Source organism: Aphanomyces invadans, assembly GCF_000520115.1.
Source record: "Aphanomyces invadans strain NJM9701 unplaced genomic scaffold supercont1.14, whole genome shotgun sequence".
Taxonomy (NCBI): domain Eukaryota; phylum Oomycota; class Saprolegniomycetes; order Saprolegniales; family Verrucalvaceae; genus Aphanomyces; species Aphanomyces invadans.
In genome coordinates, this window is record NW_008580159.1 from 312,411 (window position 1) to 328,994 (window position 16,584).

At 55.1% G+C, this 16,584-nt stretch overlaps 7 protein-coding genes across 9 annotated transcripts; 2 read left to right on the plus strand and 5 right to left on the minus strand.

The window, feature by feature from the left end:
- Window positions 1–125: 125 nt before the first annotated feature.
- On the minus strand, window positions 126–1,432 carry H310_07479 (hypothetical protein). The gene is made up of 2 exons (XM_008872850.1): window positions 1,145–1,432; window positions 126–1,095 (listed from the first exon to the last, which is right to left on the minus strand). Exons 1-2 carry the CDS (start codon window positions 1,402–1,404, stop codon window positions 162–164), a joined length of 1,194 nt encoding a protein of 397 aa, XP_008871072.1. The 5' UTR covers window positions 1,405–1,432; the 3' UTR covers window positions 126–161.
- Window positions 1,433–2,103: 671 nt separating this feature from the next.
- H310_07480 (hypothetical protein) lies at window positions 2,104–3,466 on the plus strand. Its single transcript, XM_008872851.1, has 2 exons — window positions 2,104–2,507; window positions 2,558–3,466. The coding sequence occupies exons 1-2, from the start codon at window positions 2,393–2,395 to the stop codon at window positions 3,289–3,291; spliced, it is 849 nt and encodes a 282-aa protein (XP_008871073.1). The 5' UTR covers window positions 2,104–2,392; the 3' UTR covers window positions 3,292–3,466.
- On the minus strand, window positions 2,504–5,169 carry H310_07481 (hypothetical protein; the record flags this gene model as incomplete). The annotated part of the gene is made up of 5 exons (XM_008872852.1): window positions 2,504–4,266; window positions 4,313–4,602; window positions 4,655–4,712; window positions 4,760–4,891; window positions 4,946–5,169. Coding segments are annotated over 5 exons (962 nt in total), but the record flags the coding sequence as incomplete, so codon positions are not given.
- An 83-nt stretch (window positions 5,170–5,252) lies between these two features.
- Window positions 5,253–6,468, minus strand: H310_07482. 2 transcript variants are annotated; one of them, XM_008872854.1, is made up of 7 exons: window positions 6,339–6,456; window positions 6,150–6,284; window positions 5,979–6,101; window positions 5,837–5,935; window positions 5,657–5,790; window positions 5,404–5,611; window positions 5,253–5,327 (listed from the first exon to the last, which is right to left on the minus strand). In XM_008872854.1, exons 1-6 carry the CDS (start codon window positions 6,454–6,456, stop codon window positions 5,492–5,494), a joined length of 729 nt encoding a protein of 242 aa, XP_008871076.1. In that variant the 3' UTR covers window positions 5,253–5,327; window positions 5,404–5,491. The 2 variants fall into 2 exon arrangements, with proteins under 2 accessions (XP_008871076.1, XP_008871075.1); XM_008872853.1 differs by having other exon boundaries at window positions 5,253–5,611; window positions 6,339–6,468.
- A 126-nt stretch (window positions 6,469–6,594) lies between these two features.
- On the plus strand, window positions 6,595–7,643 carry H310_07483. Of its 2 annotated transcripts, XM_008872855.1 has the most exons (3): window positions 6,595–6,770; window positions 6,820–7,039; window positions 7,084–7,643. In XM_008872855.1, the coding sequence occupies exons 1-3, from the start codon at window positions 6,600–6,602 to the stop codon at window positions 7,527–7,529; spliced, it is 837 nt and encodes a 278-aa protein (XP_008871077.1). In that variant the 5' UTR covers window positions 6,595–6,599; the 3' UTR covers window positions 7,530–7,643. The 2 variants fall into 2 exon arrangements, with proteins under 2 accessions (XP_008871077.1, XP_008871078.1); XM_008872856.1 differs by having other exon boundaries at window positions 6,820–7,643.
- A 3-nt stretch (window positions 7,644–7,646) lies between these two features.
- Window positions 7,647–11,185, minus strand: H310_07484 (leucine-tRNA ligase). The gene is made up of 4 exons (XM_008872857.1): window positions 9,307–11,185; window positions 8,038–9,245; window positions 7,914–7,992; window positions 7,647–7,866 (listed from the first exon to the last, which is right to left on the minus strand). Exons 1-4 carry the CDS (start codon window positions 11,170–11,172, stop codon window positions 7,759–7,761), a joined length of 3,261 nt encoding a protein of 1,086 aa, XP_008871079.1. The 5' UTR covers window positions 11,173–11,185; the 3' UTR covers window positions 7,647–7,758.
- A 219-nt stretch (window positions 11,186–11,404) lies between these two features.
- H310_07485 (hypothetical protein) lies at window positions 11,405–12,940 on the minus strand. The gene is made up of 2 exons (XM_008872858.1): window positions 12,079–12,940; window positions 11,405–12,021 (listed from the first exon to the last, which is right to left on the minus strand). The coding sequence occupies exons 1-2, from the start codon at window positions 12,886–12,888 to the stop codon at window positions 11,719–11,721; spliced, it is 1,113 nt and encodes a 370-aa protein (XP_008871080.1). The 5' UTR covers window positions 12,889–12,940; the 3' UTR covers window positions 11,405–11,718.
- Window positions 12,941–16,584: the final 3,644 nt, after the last annotated feature.

Consider the following 16,584-nt stretch of genomic DNA (forward strand, 5'->3'; position numbering starts at 1 on the left):
GAAGGGCTTGCGTGGCTGCATGTGCACGACTCCCCCTCGCACCGCCGCTCTTCCCGACAATTGTGGCACGTTTGCAAACGCGTGAACATGTCCGCGAAGGGAATCGCCACTGGATGGACTCCGAAACACGAGTGTATGGATGTGCTATACGATCGTTTCGATTAGATGGCTTTGGCAGCTCGCTGGAGCGACGACTGCCGCTGGCGCAAGTGGGCCGTACTCTCGGGAGTGAAGGCGGCGGCATCGAATGCTTGCACGATAGTTGCGTCGTCGGGGTCGCAGAACGCACGGCTGTCGTCATGGCTGTCGTCGTCTGCCCCATCGTCGCTGGCGAGACCCTCCAGCTGCTGCTCGTCTTGGTCTATGTCGTCGTCGTTCGAGGCATCGTCTAGTTGATCGACCGGTGGACACGTCAAGTACAAGTACAAGACAAAGCACCAAAACACTTCAGCGCATGCAATGTTGGCGATTGCGATCGTCGACGTGAGGGCAAACCAGTGGTACATGAGGTACCGTAGACCCGAGAGCTGCGCCACGATGCTCAGCGACGCCCGGACAATTTGAACGCGGGGATGGCTGAGCTCGACACGGACGGCTGTCAGCGGTCGATGCCGCAAATCCTTATATCCGTTGATGGCCAGAATGGATTGAGCCTGGCTCGTATGACCGTGGTGCCCCAGCGCTAGAGTTGGAAAGAGCCACACGAGACGAGCGCTAAGGTCGACCACCCAGTGACCCGGTCGCACAAACACCGGACGCGCACTTCGAGCAGTGGCAACGTTGCCAGGGGACAGCACTTCTGTTCGAACCATGAACATCCCAATGTCGACGTTCGTGTCAGACTCCGCAAGCTCCAAGTCCACGACGACGTCGTACTTGGCTCCTGGCGTGAGGACGCCTCGGTTGTCCGCCTCTCCAGCATCGTCAGGGTCGATGTACGTCCATTGGTCCCGGCCGGTTGCTCCAGTGGTCAAGTCGAGAGTTGCGGTGGGCAGTTGAATCGTCGACGCGGCAGGGTTGTCCCGGTGGGTGTAGTGGACGTGCTCGTTCGCGTGGAGCACGAGGCTGTGGACGCCATAGTCAAAGTACAGTGGTCTACGGACACGAGGTCAGACCGTGTTCGATACGGTGGGTGGAGCCAAACCGTTGCAAGATCTTGGTCGGCATTATCACGTAGTACACGCAGGCATAGACGGCTGACGCCGACGTGAGCAGCAACACCAGCGCTGTCATGAGTTGCATAAACCGAAGGAACATACGCAGTGAGAACGACGACAAGTCCCGGATGGCATCGCTCAACTCGGACACACGGATGCGCTCAATGGCAGCTTCGGTGTGGCTGGCAATCGTCGGCCACTGCGCCACGAATACCGACCACATGTAGCTCACAACTCTGCTCGTCATGATCGTCGTCGTTTCCTGTTGATTGTGATGCCAGAGTGCACAAAATGACGTTTCTCAACGGTGTATTTATTTAATTCCATTCAAATGTCAAGTATATATTGCATTTTATTTCAAATGCCGAGACCTTCCTTGCTCATTCGCTGAAATTCCACCAATCACATGCACTTTTTCGTCGCCAAACGCCCAAAGGTTGCGTCAACAGAACCGTGGCAACAGACACGCACACCAACTTGCCGCGGGCGCGCCGTCAAAGCCATCCATCCCCTTGCTGGAGTTCTCTTGGCAATCAAGACAAGTGAACAAGGTGGGCGGCAGACCGTCCTGACATGTTTCCATCACGGCGTCTCTTGAACTTTTGCGTGTGGCTGTGTGTAGAACGACAGCCAAGCAGAGGGTTACCGGCAGCAAGCGATCAGCAAGCGACTCAGGACCAAGGACGCAAACCGAGAAGTGAATTGATGTTGTTCATAATGCTCCTTTCCTATGTTCAGTTGTTCTTCCTACTGGCGTATGCATGACGAGCTTGAAGCTCGTCCTTTAACGACGCTATACCGTCGCTGGTAGACATCAACAACGCAATGATGATCTTGGCCATGACCTTTCGTCACCTAGTTCTTCGTTTCCGGATCCGAATGCCTTGTCTTCCATGAGCGCGGGAAACTTCAACAGCGTCCACGGAGCTGAACTACAACAGCCTATTTTGGCAGCGACAACATGCTCGCCGACCTCGTCAAGTGTAGAGAATAGAACATTGGACATGACGACCCAAGGAGCGCATTGGCAAGAGCGAGTGCGTCGGACAATCGATGGTAGTGCAATCTGAGACTCTTGTGAAAGCGATGTACTACCACATGCTCCGTGCAACCACGATGGACATCCTTCCGAGTGCTATCCGTCCAAGTCCATCGTGACCAAGCTGTCCATGTTGTGACCCTGCGCGCGAAAAAGATCGCGTCGTTGGCGCGTCAAAGTGCTGAACGCATGAGAGATGGGCGGCGCACCTGACCAGCGCCATGTCGCCACGGGCGGCGGCACCGTTGGTCGCCGCTCAACGGTTCTCACATCGAAGGACGACGACATACATTCCACGATTCCTTCAACATGTACGATTATCCGGATAGACATGTCAAGCACACGAGAATGAGCAGCACAGGCGACGCCGACGACAAACCTTTGCCAGACTCTGCGTGGCTGCATCCCGTGCTGGAGCTGTCTGTCGTGCGAAAGAACGTTGAGGCATTCAAGGAAGAAACAGTGGCGATGCTTCTTGCGCGGGTCTGCGGGCAAGGGATCATTCCATCTACGTGGAATGTCGGACCCGGCAAGAGGCGCAAGGGCATCCAAGTGTTCTGGGGAGATGTGCAGAATAGCGAATGGCCTGCCATGAAGACTGTAGGAAAGGTCCAGGCGTCGGTTGACACGTGTGCACGCATCCTGGCAGATATCAAGATGGGACCACGCCTCGACAAGTTCACGAGGACCGGGAGCGTGGTCCACACATTTGACGACACCACCGATTTACGATACTTTGAGACGCATGGGTTCATGATCATCGATCCGCGCGACTTTTGTGTCGTCACGACTACCAAGCGCCTTCCCGATGGACGGATCGCCATCGCGTCTCGCTCCATCACGTCTGCCGACGAATTCGGGAGGAAGACAGGGTATTCCCGCGCCCACGCGCTCTTGACAGGATATCTCTTGATTCCCCACGCGAGTGACCCAGCGAAATGCGACGCGATCGTGTACGCCCACGTCGACTTTGGCGGAACGTTTCCATCCGGCCTCATCAAGCTGTTTGGGTTGTCGGCGCCAATCAAGATTTTCGAGCAGCTGCAAAAGATGGCTGCCGAAGACCCGACGGTCGCCCCAGCAACGTCCACTTAAGCGGTGTAAGGAATGAGATTGCCATCAAGAAGGGCAGACGGGCACGGCGGACAACCCCATGGATTTCATGAGGGAGAGCAGCGCCATGTTCAAGTCTTTTCCACAAGTTCGGCACGTCAAGTTGGTAAGACGTCGAATGTGCCAAGATGTAAGCTAACCCGTTCCTCTTTTCCCATCTTGGTGTGGAGCCGATACGGCCGTTGCTGTCGGCGCTGTGATTCGGCTGGTCCGCGTGCATCGCAAGGCGCATCTGAAGTTGCCATGAATCGTTGGGATCGTATCGTCCAGGCGCCGAGATGTTGTCGTGAGTGCATGCCGCCTCACGTTTGAGCATTACACAGAGAAGGCCTCGACGCATTGGGATGAACAAATGGGCGTGACTCGCTGGACAAGAGCGACGTGGCTCGGAAGTTCATCGCACGTGGCTGAGTGCAAAGTCGGACGTGGATCTCGGTGACATGGATCGATGTGGTTACAATGATTCGGTGGCGAAAGACGCATGGCGACGAATCCATCGGATTCAGCTATCACGACGCTCTCGTTCGAGGGGCAGAGCGATTACTGCTCGAAAGTTCCTGAGCGACTCTGATTGCGCCATGAGCGCATTCCAACGCACAACGCGATTCACGTGGCGGCACCGCGGTGAAAAATGGGTGGACCGTGGTCATTGTCACGATGGCCAAGACAGCGTGTTTCATGGCTCTCTTTAACAATGGGCTAGTGTTCTGGGTGGGGCTCCAACGGCAAGTTGCGCACGGCAAGGGTCAAAGAGTCCCAGTGCGTGCGGTTCGCAAACAAGTCGACGATTGCCTGGAGCCCATCGGCATCGTCCTGGCGGAATCCGTTCAATTCCGGGCAGTCCAAGTCGAGGACTCCGACCAAGTTGCCGTCCACGACGATTGGGACGACGATCTCAGATGCCGACGCAGAGTCACACGCAATGTGGCCTGGAAACTCGCTCACGTTCGGGATGCGCTGCACACAACTACGTCACATGACGCAGTGCACGGATGCGATTTACCTGGATGACTCGAGTGGAGGCCGCGGTGCCGCAGACTCCGCTGTGCATTTGAATGCGCTTGCACGCGGGTTTTCCGTGAAAGGGTCCGAGCACTAACAGCCTCGTGTTCGACCCTTCCACGGGACGGTTGAGGTAAAACCCAGCCCAGTTCACCGGCCGCTTGGCCTCGAAGAAGGCGCCCCAAATCGCAGCCGATACATTGGCGCAGTTGGCGATGAAGTCTGTTTCGCCCTTGGTGATGGAGTCCACGAGGGCAGTGAGCTTGGTGTAGTCGACTTGGGGCAATGGACCTGACAATATCGCGACGATGAGAGCTCGCTTTGGAGAGAATCAACGACGAACTGTTGGCGACGATGTCTCCAGCATGCCACCCAATGTACCGCACCAGATTGCGTGCGACCTGTCATGGAGACCCTTCAACTTAACAACGACGTGACGCCGTCTTACCAACGCGTCCGACGCATCCAGACCAGCGACGACCTTGCCTTGGGCGTACACTTGGATGTAGGGCAGCTCGCCAACGCCAAGGTCGAACACTTCATCATCATCGATCTGCGATGCGTCGACGCGCACGTACACCTGCATGCCGACACAGTCAAGTAAGTTCACTCACACATCGGACAAACGCCGCACCAAGTCACTGCGCTGAGGGCCAAGGAGCGTTTCCAAATTCGCCTGCGCCTTCTTCGACTTGGCAGCAGACCACGGAGCGTCAAAGAGGACAACAACCTGCTTGGTGGTCTCCGCGGCGATGGTGGCTTGGACGATCTCCCATGTCGTGACGCTCGTCATCGCGCCGGGTGGATTTCGTAGTGGCGCAATCCGTCGATCACAAACGCAGTACGGATAATACATCCGGATATGGTCATTGAGCCAATGAGAATGCCCCGTTTTTGACGTGGCACGTTTCCTGCGAGCCGATTGGTTCGACATAATGGCTTGAGAATTCGATTTGATTCCTGGGTCACTCCGAGGTCATGCTGAGGCGGCGGCACGAAAGCACCCACAGTAAAGTCTGTCGCCCAAACGGAGGCAGGTGCTGCGAGTGAGGTCTCCTTCTTGATCTGCGCAGCCTGGTGGATAGATTGCACCTGTCGTTATGTGCTTGTTGTGTAGAACGCTACAGAAGTGTTGTCGAACGCCGAGGTGGCTGCGACGGTGACGGCCTAAAGAGGGTGCCTATTGCGGTGGAACGAAGGGCCCAAACATCACGATATCGTTGCCGAAAGGTGCCATTTGCACAGGATGAAGACGCGGATATGCTGGAAGCAGCGTCGTAACACCATGCAAGCCGCCGATCTATCGCGCAACTTGGCCAAACGTCCCTGTTGAGGATTCACTTACAAAGATTGGAGCGATCGTGACAATGCCGTGGCTGAGTACCCGACAGTTGGTAGCTTGCGCAGCGAGGCAACTTGTTAGAATGGATGCCCCGCCTTCGACCATCACGCTCGCAATGCCACGTGCATGCACGCGACCTAGTTCACCCTTGTGTTGAACGAGATGCATGACGCCCTCACGTACGGAAAGCGTCCTCGAGGTGTACACGACGAGTTGAAGAGGCAGCGCACAATATGACGATAGCTCCAGCGGCTTCCAACGCAGCCTTTCGCGCCAGTTTATCTGTCCAAACATCAGAACGGTGACGATGCCCTCGACGGCTCACCTTTGCTCCACCCATCGTCAACGGTAAGCAGCCAGGGCTTCGTGCACGTCGGGTGCGTGAAAAGTTTGCATGTGAGGGGGCAAATAAGGTCGCCATCAACAATCAATGGCTGTGGATTCTTTCCTGCGGTTGAGCCATGTCAACAGCAGAAATGCGACCGGAAAGACGTACCTTCGACCAAACGAACAGTGAGTGACGGATTGTCGGCCAGAACAGTCCCGATACCAACGAGTATACCATCGTGCATGGCGCGCAATTGATGGGTCATCGCCATGGAGGCAGCACCGCTGAGAATGGTGGGTTGTCCTAAGGGGGATGTGCAGGGCACGTGATGTCGTCGCCGCGGCAAGGAGCATGTACCTCGCGTGGCAGCAATGGATCCGTCCAGACTCTGGGCGTACGTTAGAGTAACAAAGAGCTGATCTGCCGCCTTCGCCGACGCCAATCCATCCGTCGTGAATGCCGTGATCGCATCCATATTCAATTGCGATCAATTTTGGTTTTTGATTCAACGCATGACGTTTTTACTTTAACGTATGTATCCAACCAACCCGGATTGGTTTCCATTCCGGTTTTAGATTTAACGCTGTGTTGCGTTTTACCGAGACGCAAAATTCGACGATGCACCTTGAAGCGATCGTCGCGCACCATGCATCTACGATCAATGCGCTCGTGCGAACGGTTTGGGTGGTCCTGAGCCTGACTGCGTTCCTGAGCACTGTATTCCCACCGCTTCGTCGCTTGTCTCTCCATGGACGTCTCCAATCGAGCTCGACGCCCTCCGTCCTGATGGTGCACGACTGCAGTCCTGAAAGTGCTCATGTCTGTGATGCTGCTGCAGGTGCGCAAGAGTTGGTTTGGGTACTTCTACTTCGTCGGGTGGACGTGGAATGGTCTCGTCCTTGCGCTCGTCTTCCTGTGGAGCACGTCGCCGTCGTCTCCTTTGGCATGTTCGGGTGCGACGCTCCTCTGCCTTGTGTGCCTCGAATGCCACTTGTTTCGTCGCATGCTGGAGAGTGTGTCCATCACACAATTTGGCAACTCGACCATGCATGCCGCAGGTGCGCTTCCTCGTATTGGCCTCCTCTTCATCTTCGTTACGTAGCCCTGATACTTGGCACGGGGCACTACATTTTGGTGTCGCTGTCGATCGTGTTGGACAACGGCGCCAAGACGCCGCTGTCCTTGGCCTGGTTTGACATCCTCCTTCTTCTCAGCGGCGTCGGGCTCTTCCTCGTCGCCTCTGCACATCAAATGAAATGCAACGCGATCTTGGCGTCGCTGAAAGCCGCGTCGCCGAATCCATCGTACGGCGTCCCGAAGGGCGACTGGTTTGACTTGACGTGGAGTCCGCTCTACTTGTGTGAAGTGCTCCTGTACGTGGCCTTTGTCCTCATGACCCAAGGCCGGAACGAAAACGTTTGGTGGATTGCTCTGTGGGTGTCGACGAACCAAGCCATCTCTGCCCATCGGGGAAAAGGCTGGTACTTGGACACATTTCCAGCCGCTCGCACCGCCCAGCGCGCCACGTTGATTCCTTATGTGTGGTAGCTAGCCATCGCATGCCATGCGCATGCACTTGTCAATACGTCCGAGATGCTTCCATCGCCCGTGCGCTCGACGCACGGAACCACACTCATCGAACTCGCTGCCACGGTGCGAAAGGGAGAGGTACTCGATCGAAGCACATGCTGGCGTACATATTCAAGCACGAGGCAGCTACTGCAGCGACGGCTCTGGCGGGCGGCGGATGGACCCGATCCGTCGGTGGCTACAGCGCTTACAAGTCGACGGCGTAGAGATAGATGGTGGGCTTTCCAGGAGCGGCAACTTCGATCTTCTTGGCGTCGCCGCCTTCCACCGCGGCGTGGCCGTCAACGTAGTAAAACTAAACCCACGTGACCATTCGATGCCACAATCAGCAGACCAACGTACCGCGATGTCATGCAGGTCGAGCGACTTGAGCAAGTACAGCTTGTTGCTCTCGAGGACAGCCTTTTGGTCAAATGGCATGCTGCACCACAATGAGTGTCGACGACGACAACGTTGTCCTCCGTACCTGAGTTCGATGGCCTCGTGACCACGCAGCTCGGCGTCGGCCTTGACAAACGAAGCAAACTGCATCACGTTCTTGGTGTTCTTCTTCAGTGCTTCGTGGTCGTTGAGGAGGAGCTTGAGCTTGGCCATAAAGTCGGCCGGGAACGTCTTCGTCGACTTGTCAAAGAGTCCGGCCATAAACGTGAGCACGGTCTGCTGCCACGTCGGGAACTCGTTGGCGAGGTACACATGGGCATGCGTGGGTTTCTTGGCTTCGACGACAGGTTTCTTCTTGCCCTTGGCAGCATCTCCCTTCATGACAGCGTCGCGGAAGTGCTTGAGGGACTTGGTCAAAAAGTCGCCCGCGCGAAGAAGAGTATAGTCCGTGGGGCCCGTGACGGCGGGCCACGCCGCGTTCGAGACAAACCCGGGCTTGCCCAGCAACTTCCAAAAGTGTTCGCAAATGTGCGGACAGATTGGCGCCAACATGATGGTCTGCGCCTCGATGAACCGCACGATCACGTCCTTGTGCAAGCCAAACTCGCCGCGCGTGCAAATGTCGCGGTAGGCGTCGCGCGCGATCTGGAGCTCGAAGAAGCTCGTCTGGAACCCGTCGCGCCATTGCATCGCGTCAAAGTGCGCCGCCGTCGTCGTGATGATTTCGTCCATTTGCGCGTGAAACATCTTGTCGTTAAAGTTGAGCGCGCCCGTGCGGAGCGCCGCGACGTCGTCCAGCGTCTTCTTGATCCATTCTTCTTCCGTCGTCAAGCGCAAGATCGCCATGTTGGCAGTGTCCCGCGAAAAGTTGGCGTCATCCATCGAGTCGCCGGCGTCGGCGCACGCAAACCGTGTCGCGTCCGCGCCGTACTCGTTGAAACAGTGCTCCAACGTTAAAAAGTTGCCCTTCGACTTGGACATCTTTTCTGCATCCACCAGCACGTGGCCGTTTGTGAAAAAGCTGCGCGGCCACTTGGACGCGTCGTCGGCCCAGATTTCCGCGTGGTTGTACAGGCACATGGTCAAGTGGTTGCGAATCAAGTCCTTGCCTGACACACGCAAGTCGACGGGGTACCAGTACTCGAATTCAGCTTGGAGCTGGCGCCACACGTCCACCGAGATCTTCGAGTTGGTCGGAGCGGGACCCTTCAAAAAGATAAAGTCAAACACTTCCTTGGTCAAGTCGGCCGCCGTGATGCCGTGCGGGCCACCTCTCGAGCCGTCCACGTTGCTCTACGCACAATGAAATCAAAAAATCGAGACAGAAATTGCGGTCGCAACAACGCGGGGGTACCTGCAAGTGGTGCGCGATGGTGTAGTACGCCATGTAAATCGTCGAATCGGACAATGACTCGACAACGAATTCCGTGTCCCAGGGGAGCTTGGTCCCGAGCCCAAACTGGCGGCACGGCGCCCATTCCTTCAACCACTCCAACGTCGATCGGTACTCGCCAAGCGCGATCGGGTTGTACGTGCTGAACGTGTTGGGGTTTTCGATATGCGAGCTCACGCGGGCTTTCCAGTCGTCCGCGCCGTAGAGCAAGTACCACTGGTCCAAATGAGCAACGACGCACTCGTCGCCCGTGCGACTCATGACGGTGGACTCGGGTTCCCAGTACGGGATGGCATGGCCTGCATCGAGGAGCTCCTTGCGAACAGCCGCCTTGGCATCGCACACCTTCTTGCCGGCTTGGCTACCCACAAGCATCACGCCTTCGTAGAACCCCTTGAGGTAGACCAAGTCCTTGGCCTTCGCCAGCTTGTCTTTATCGTTCTGCGATTGAATCTTGAGCTCGTCGCACACTGCGACAGCTGCCGTCGTGCCGTAACCAGGAATGTCAATGATCGGCACGACTTCGAACGGGAGCACCATCTCGTCCGTCAAGTTGTACTTTTCACGCATCGCAGGCTTTTGCTTCAAGTCGCGGAGCGCGGCAAAATCGTCCGGGGCGTCACTCGGCACACTCGTGACGACACCGGTCCCCTTGCCCATCGAGATGGTCAGCAATGGCAGCGTGTACACGGTGTCGTACACGGCGTTCGGCGCCCGCAGCGGCAACCCCAAGAGGTCCCACCCCTTGAGTTCGAGGAGGCATTCCACTTGGCCCCACGTGCGCGAGTAATCTTGATGGGCCAGGTTCAGCGCAGATCGGCGCGAGATCAAAAACACGTCCGTCTCGTTGATGCGGTACGCGCCATAGTCGCCGTCTGGAAGCACAAAGCAGTTTGTTTGGCCATACATGGTCTCTGGGCGCAGCGTCGCCGGCGCCAAGTACACGTTGTACCCGGAGAGCGAACTCAAACGGGCAGGCAACGGCGTTTTCACCGCGAGCTTCACGATCGTGTATTCTTGGGGCCCGACGCCTTCACCGGACGCGCGGTCATGGTCGGCACAGTTCTGTTTGTCCAGCGGCGAGTACACATTGGGCCGTTTGCCGCGGGAGATGCGGGAGCGTTCCTTGAGCGTATTCAATTGCCATCGAATGAAGGCGTCGTAGAACGGATTCACGTCGGTCGTGATGAACGACCGGCGCCAGTCCACTGCAAGCCCGAAGCGGCGCAAGTGAGCTTCGCCAAACGGTGGAAAGTATTGCAGCCAGAAAGTCGGGTCGGTGAACTTGGGGATGAGCTCCTTGTCGTCAATCATTTTGGTTAAGATGTCGTATTGGCGCACGACGCCGCCAGTTTTGGCAACCAACTTGGACTTCTTGCCTTTGGCCTTGTTCTCGGACGTTTGCGCGGCAGGCGCCGGCGGTGGCTCGACGACTTCAATGGGGAATTGAGGGGGAAACCCGAACTCATCCAACTCGGCCTTCAACTTGTTCGCTGCGGCCTGGATCGGCATGCCCGTGCAATGAAACGCAAACGGGAAGAGCGCGTTCTCGCCCTTGAGGCGGTGGTATCGCGTCGCGAACTCGGCCTTCGTGATCGTGAAACCGTGACCAATGTGCATCATCCCGTTCATGTACGGGAACGGAAACGTGGCGAGAAACTTCTTCTTGCCGTCCTCCACGCTGCCTTGAAAGACCTTAGCTTCCTCCCACTGGCGCTGCACATCTTCTTCAATCGCAAGCAAGTGGTTGCGGCGTCCAAACTTCTTCTCTTCGACGGCAATGTCCATGCCGCTGAGCTTGGCAGACACGTAGTCTGCACTCGCCATCCTATTGGAAAGTCCTCTTCGCCACCCGATTGAAACGTGAATTCAGAATGTTGGTTCTTTCCTTTCAGTAAAGTAACAACTCTTTGACCCCACCACCGAAAGACGATGTCAGATCCCACGGAAACGAGGGCAGCACGAGCGCAGCTTAGCTGCCACACAATCGTGAATTTCTCCGAGGAGCTACTCACCGGTGCATCCCTCCTTGGCGTCGATAGAACGTGGCTGAGATGTACAGCAATTCCCTTCATTTAAGTAACTGGAAGTTGGGTAGTGTGCGAGAAAGACCATCACTCCTACGATTTTATTGCACGATCGATCTTGTGGCTGCAGGAAACCCCAAGTTGCGGCGACGGGTTGACGATGGAGCAGCGTGCGGTGGGCGGTGGGCATCTCTGCAAGCGTAGCCGATGTTGTAGCTGCGGAGGAGTGTGTTTTGTTAGAGCGAGTACGGGGCGAAACCATGGAGAGCGGTGTGTTCCTAATGCGGTGAGTCCCACCTCTGACGTGGCATTGTGCACCAAGGCGTTGCTTGGTTCATAAGCGTGGTTAAATGGAACCATCGTGGCTGGCAACAGCAACTTGCCGCGCTGGGGCGGGCTCCATGTCTGGCTGTTGACTCGAGAGGTTGGCGCGTTGAATGGATTCGAAAAGCTTGCGTTGCTCGCCAGGGTCCTTAGCATCCCGAGCGATTGATTTGGCGGCATCAAACAGTTTTGCGTCAACGAATGCATCGACATGCTCACTTCTCGTCACAATCGGCGTCTCTGGCATCATCCAGAGCAATAGCTCGCACTGGTTTGTCTTGACACAGCTGTGTACGACACACCACCAGAATTGCTTTGGATGGACCTAGGTTCAACCCGCGCTGCAATGTTAGCTACGGGCGACGATGCGGAGTCGCCACACCTGGAACAAACTGGCCACCTCCACTGCTTCCAGGACAAGGTTGTCTTCGAAGAACGGGGCCAGCGACACCAAGTTAAAGATCGTCTCGATCACGCTCCGATCGACGAATGCGCTGAGTTGGTTCGTGTCCTTGGCGCTTTTGCACATGAGCCTTTCATCCCACGCCTGCTGCTTCTCCAGTAGCGTTATGTGGTGGCTCAACGTCCGCGAGTAAAATGGCGTGCCTTCTTCCAGCACCTTGGCGATGTGAAGCTGGGCCAACCGAGCATCCATTGTTGGATGACGGTAGGCGAACTTGGCTGCAGCAATGCCGGCCTTGGCAGTCAAGATCTTAGGAATCGCGTCCAGATTGGAATTGCATGTCGCGAGGTGACTGGACCATAACTTGACTGCTCGTTTATAATGCGCAAGTCCATGGCAGAATTCGTCTGGCGACTTGCACGAAGCCTCGAATGCTTGAATTGCTGCGAAGAGCGCGGCGGTGTCATGGTCGCAACGACCGTTCAGGGTTTTGACTGCTTCCTCTTCTGGGGATAGCGTATCTGCATGGAGCGAATCGACCGAATTCGCACGAGATAAGCGTCCAAATGGAATCAACGGTTCAACGGGAGGGACAAACAATGGATGGACCTGCTGGACAAGGATTGCCTGGACTGAAGCCGCGGTCGCCGACGTTTTCACGCGGTGCTTCTTGTCGAACTTGGCAGCAACAAACGTCTGTAGATTCGAGTAGAACGCTGTGATCTCTAGAGGTGTCATGATAATACAGTCTCCGTCGACGTTCTCGTTGGTCGAGAGAAGGGAGCCCATGGCAAGATAGGAGCTCGAAGTTGCCGCGGCGTCGGCCTTGGAAAGATTGGCGATATTTTTGGATCCACTTTCCTTCGACTGATTGGCTAATACCTGAGAATCATTTAAATGTTAGGGTTCTGCAAAATGGATATTTATTTAAGCATATTCATTTAAACGCCATGCAATTCTTGAGAGTTCGGGGTTTCGGGGTTTTGCCATCGCCGACATGCCTGTCACTAGATGGTGTGGTGTCGTCGGTTTGTGCGGACCTGTTCAGGTCGACGGAGATCGGCACTTGGTCCAGGCCAGTGCACGATACCAGTTTATGAGCGGAATTCATTCGCTGATTGCCGTCGCCCTTGAGTCTACAAACCTCGAAACGGGGTCAGCACGTTGTCGGGTCCAAGGAAGTTTTAAAACAGAGAACGTGACAGTGTCTCGGATAGGACTTGCCACCACGAAGTCTCGGGAGAAGGTTGTTCGGAATGTTTCGTCTCGCGCAACTCGTTGAAGCAAGTGAACTGCATTTTTTGGTTTGGTCAGCTCTAGTGCTATCGCCAGTGTGGCGCCGCCATAAGCAGCTCGATCGAACGCTACGAAGGAAGGGCATAACCAAAGGATGCAAAAAAGACCCTCCATTCAGCACTAGGCACGTCTTGGGTCGTTAATTCGTGCTGACGAGGGCCCGAGTCAACAACTCCTATCAACATCATCAGTGCTTGCCTTCCGTTGCTTCGACCATGCTTCATACGCTTTACAAATATGCCTACTTCTTTGGTCGGCGCCAGATATTCTGACAGCTAGGAGACCTTCCTCCATTTCGGCCAAGAGTTGTAGCGCCCCGCACTTTGGGCTATGCGCTGCTATCCTGGTCTTGTTATTGTGGTGTGGATGACGTTGGCTCGTGTGGGGAGGCGGAAGCGCTGCGTTGTGTGCATCGACGTGACTGTCATCTTCCAGTTTGACGTCGTCGTAAAAACATGTAGCGGCAGTGCTTGATAACTGACTTTGGGACTGATGGCGGCCGAGGAAGACGTCACGACACCATGCGCGGCCCATGCCTTCACGGGCTCCGGCATAGTGAGGCAGTACAGCGCCAAGTGCTTCGTCATGCGAATTAGCCAGCGAGACTGCTGTCGCAGTACAAGCATGCAATGCGCTGGCGTCCCCATGAGTCTGTTTGGTCACCTAGTGTTCCCACACCCATCCTCTCGTTCGGGGCATCGTGGTTGATCCTTTTCGCGTGGATGCACGTGTGAGTCAACTGGGCCCCCTTTCATGAGGCAACTCGAGCGTTTTTTCGTGTACGAGCCAACCGACGACGCCCATCGTAATTCAGGTAGGAGGACGTCTGAACTACCACGATGTGGTCGCAGGGGCGGTGCCGCTACCAAGACCGGGTCATGGCGTGACGTCGACCATGCTGCCAGACCACTGCTGCTGCTGCATTCAGCGACCTGCCTTTCCACCACGCCGAAGTCCTGGCTTGTCAACACATCCGTTCAGTTGGCTTTGACGGAGCATGGTTTGCAATTGGATGCACCGTCACCGACCGCCGTCGAGTGCACTTTGTATCATGAAGACAATCTGAAGAGGAGGTGCATTCGCCACAAACTCGTGGCGGCTGGCGAAATGTTCGTGATCGCGTGCATTGGAAGCGCCAATGGTGCAAGGACCACGGTGGCCGTCGTTCCCGAACTTGGAAGGAGACACGAACGACGTGAAGGAGTTTCCACACGACCTGAAGCGGCGGTGAATGCGCAAACCACTCAACGCATCGAAGGCTGACTTGTACGAACCAATGCTACACAATTAAAGTACGGTACGTCGTGGCTCACTTCTCGTGTCGGTCATGTTGGCCGCGACACCAGCGAGTCGGATGGTTTTCGCAAGCCCAGTACGGAGTCTACGTGGCAGCCTGAGGAAGCAAGACTTGGTGGCGGCTCCACAGGACATGACAAAGTGGCGCGGGGGTGGTTTCATGACGAAGGGGTACGACAACATCCATTTCACGCACAAGAGCCATTGACGCTCTACCAACTTCTCTCGCACTTTTGAATCTGGATTCCTCGTGTTATTGCCCCCTACTTGCGGCGCCCCTGTAAACACCCCCAACCCCATGAACCTGTAAATTGTTTATCCAGGAAATTTCCAAGTAAACCCACTCGACCGACCGGCATTTCCGTTTTTGCCCTCAATTTTACACCAATTAAAATATATCCATTCGATTTTTTAGATTTATAGCCAATCAGATTGAGCATTTCTTCGTCGTGCATTTGTGTGGATTTCCATGGACATTAGGGACGTTTAGCAAGTCCGGAATCCTAAGTTTCCGGACTTGAACTTCGATTCGAACTCCGAAGAATTCAGACTTTGCTTGAACGCTGGTCTGGAAAGTGGGGTGGTTTACCGACTTTCCACCCCGAAGTCTGTGAAGTGCCATAGCCAATCAAATTGAGCTGTGGCAGCGTATTGTACGTCTACCTTCCTCAGCTCAAGTCGATGGGAAAACCTATCCAAAAGCAGCTCGCTTGGAGCACCGAAATGGACCTCGCCTTGCTTCGAGAAGTTCTTCGTGTCGAGCCTTTTGATGGCGAGTACGGCGCACTCACGCTCCGCTGGAAGACGGTTGCCACGAACATTTCTGCGTGTCTTGGGATGGAAATTTCTCACCGCTCGGCACGAGATCACTATGACGCCATGCTGGGTGCTTTCAAGAAAACGGACAGGTTTGTTTCAACGGCTCAAAGGGACTGGTAGTGAAGAAGAGGTGTCCGAGCAAGTGCTGCTCTTACAGAATCTTGTCGACCGCCGGAAGGCGAGAGACGAGGAGAAGAATGCGAAAAAGAAACGGAGCAGAAACGACGCGACTCGCTGGAATCCACAGGGTCGCAATTATGCCTCGAGGCCGAGCAGCGGGTTGCCAAGCGACAGCGAACAGCCAGCAGTGCGACGAAGGAAGAAGCGACCGACTCGGCCTTTTGGAACTTCTTGATTTCGAAAAGCAAAAACACTCTGACGATAAGGGGTATAGAATGGAGCGCCTCGAGTTCGACAAGGAAGAACAAAGTATTCGTTTGGCTCAAATGACCGAGAGCGCCAAGCGCAATGATCAACTCGAGCGTTTGTTGATTGAAATGGGAAAGTTAATCCAAGTTGTTGCAGAAAAATCGAGTAAGAACATGACCAATTATGATTGAATGATTTCACTCCATGTTAACATGCAAATATTCCTCTAATGTTGGAGGAGATAAATCAAAGTACACGCTATTAGTATTGCGACCTCTATCACAGGTGATGCAGTTAGTTAACAATACAGCAACCTTGTACATCTTGGATATTGGGCTATTGCCAACTCGCTTCTTTTTTTGAAGTCGACAATCGGCCAGTACTGCAAAACCTGTCCAAATTGCCATTCCACACTTATTCGCACCCGACTCATGCTTTTGTTCACTTGCTTTTGAGCTTCTGTCAAACGAGCTCCGCCAAACGAAGAGGCCAACAGGTTGGAATAGCCGTAGGCTGGGTCTCCATAGACGACAAATCCTCTAAACCTGTCATCACTGGCAATGACATTTTCCAAGTTGGATTGACGCAAAATGGTCAGAACATGTCGTCGGCCTTCGATAGGTCCAAATGCATGTGCAATCATACCATCGGGGGTCACAAGGGTTTGATATTTCATGGCGTGGCGTCGCTTGTGTCCATTAAACA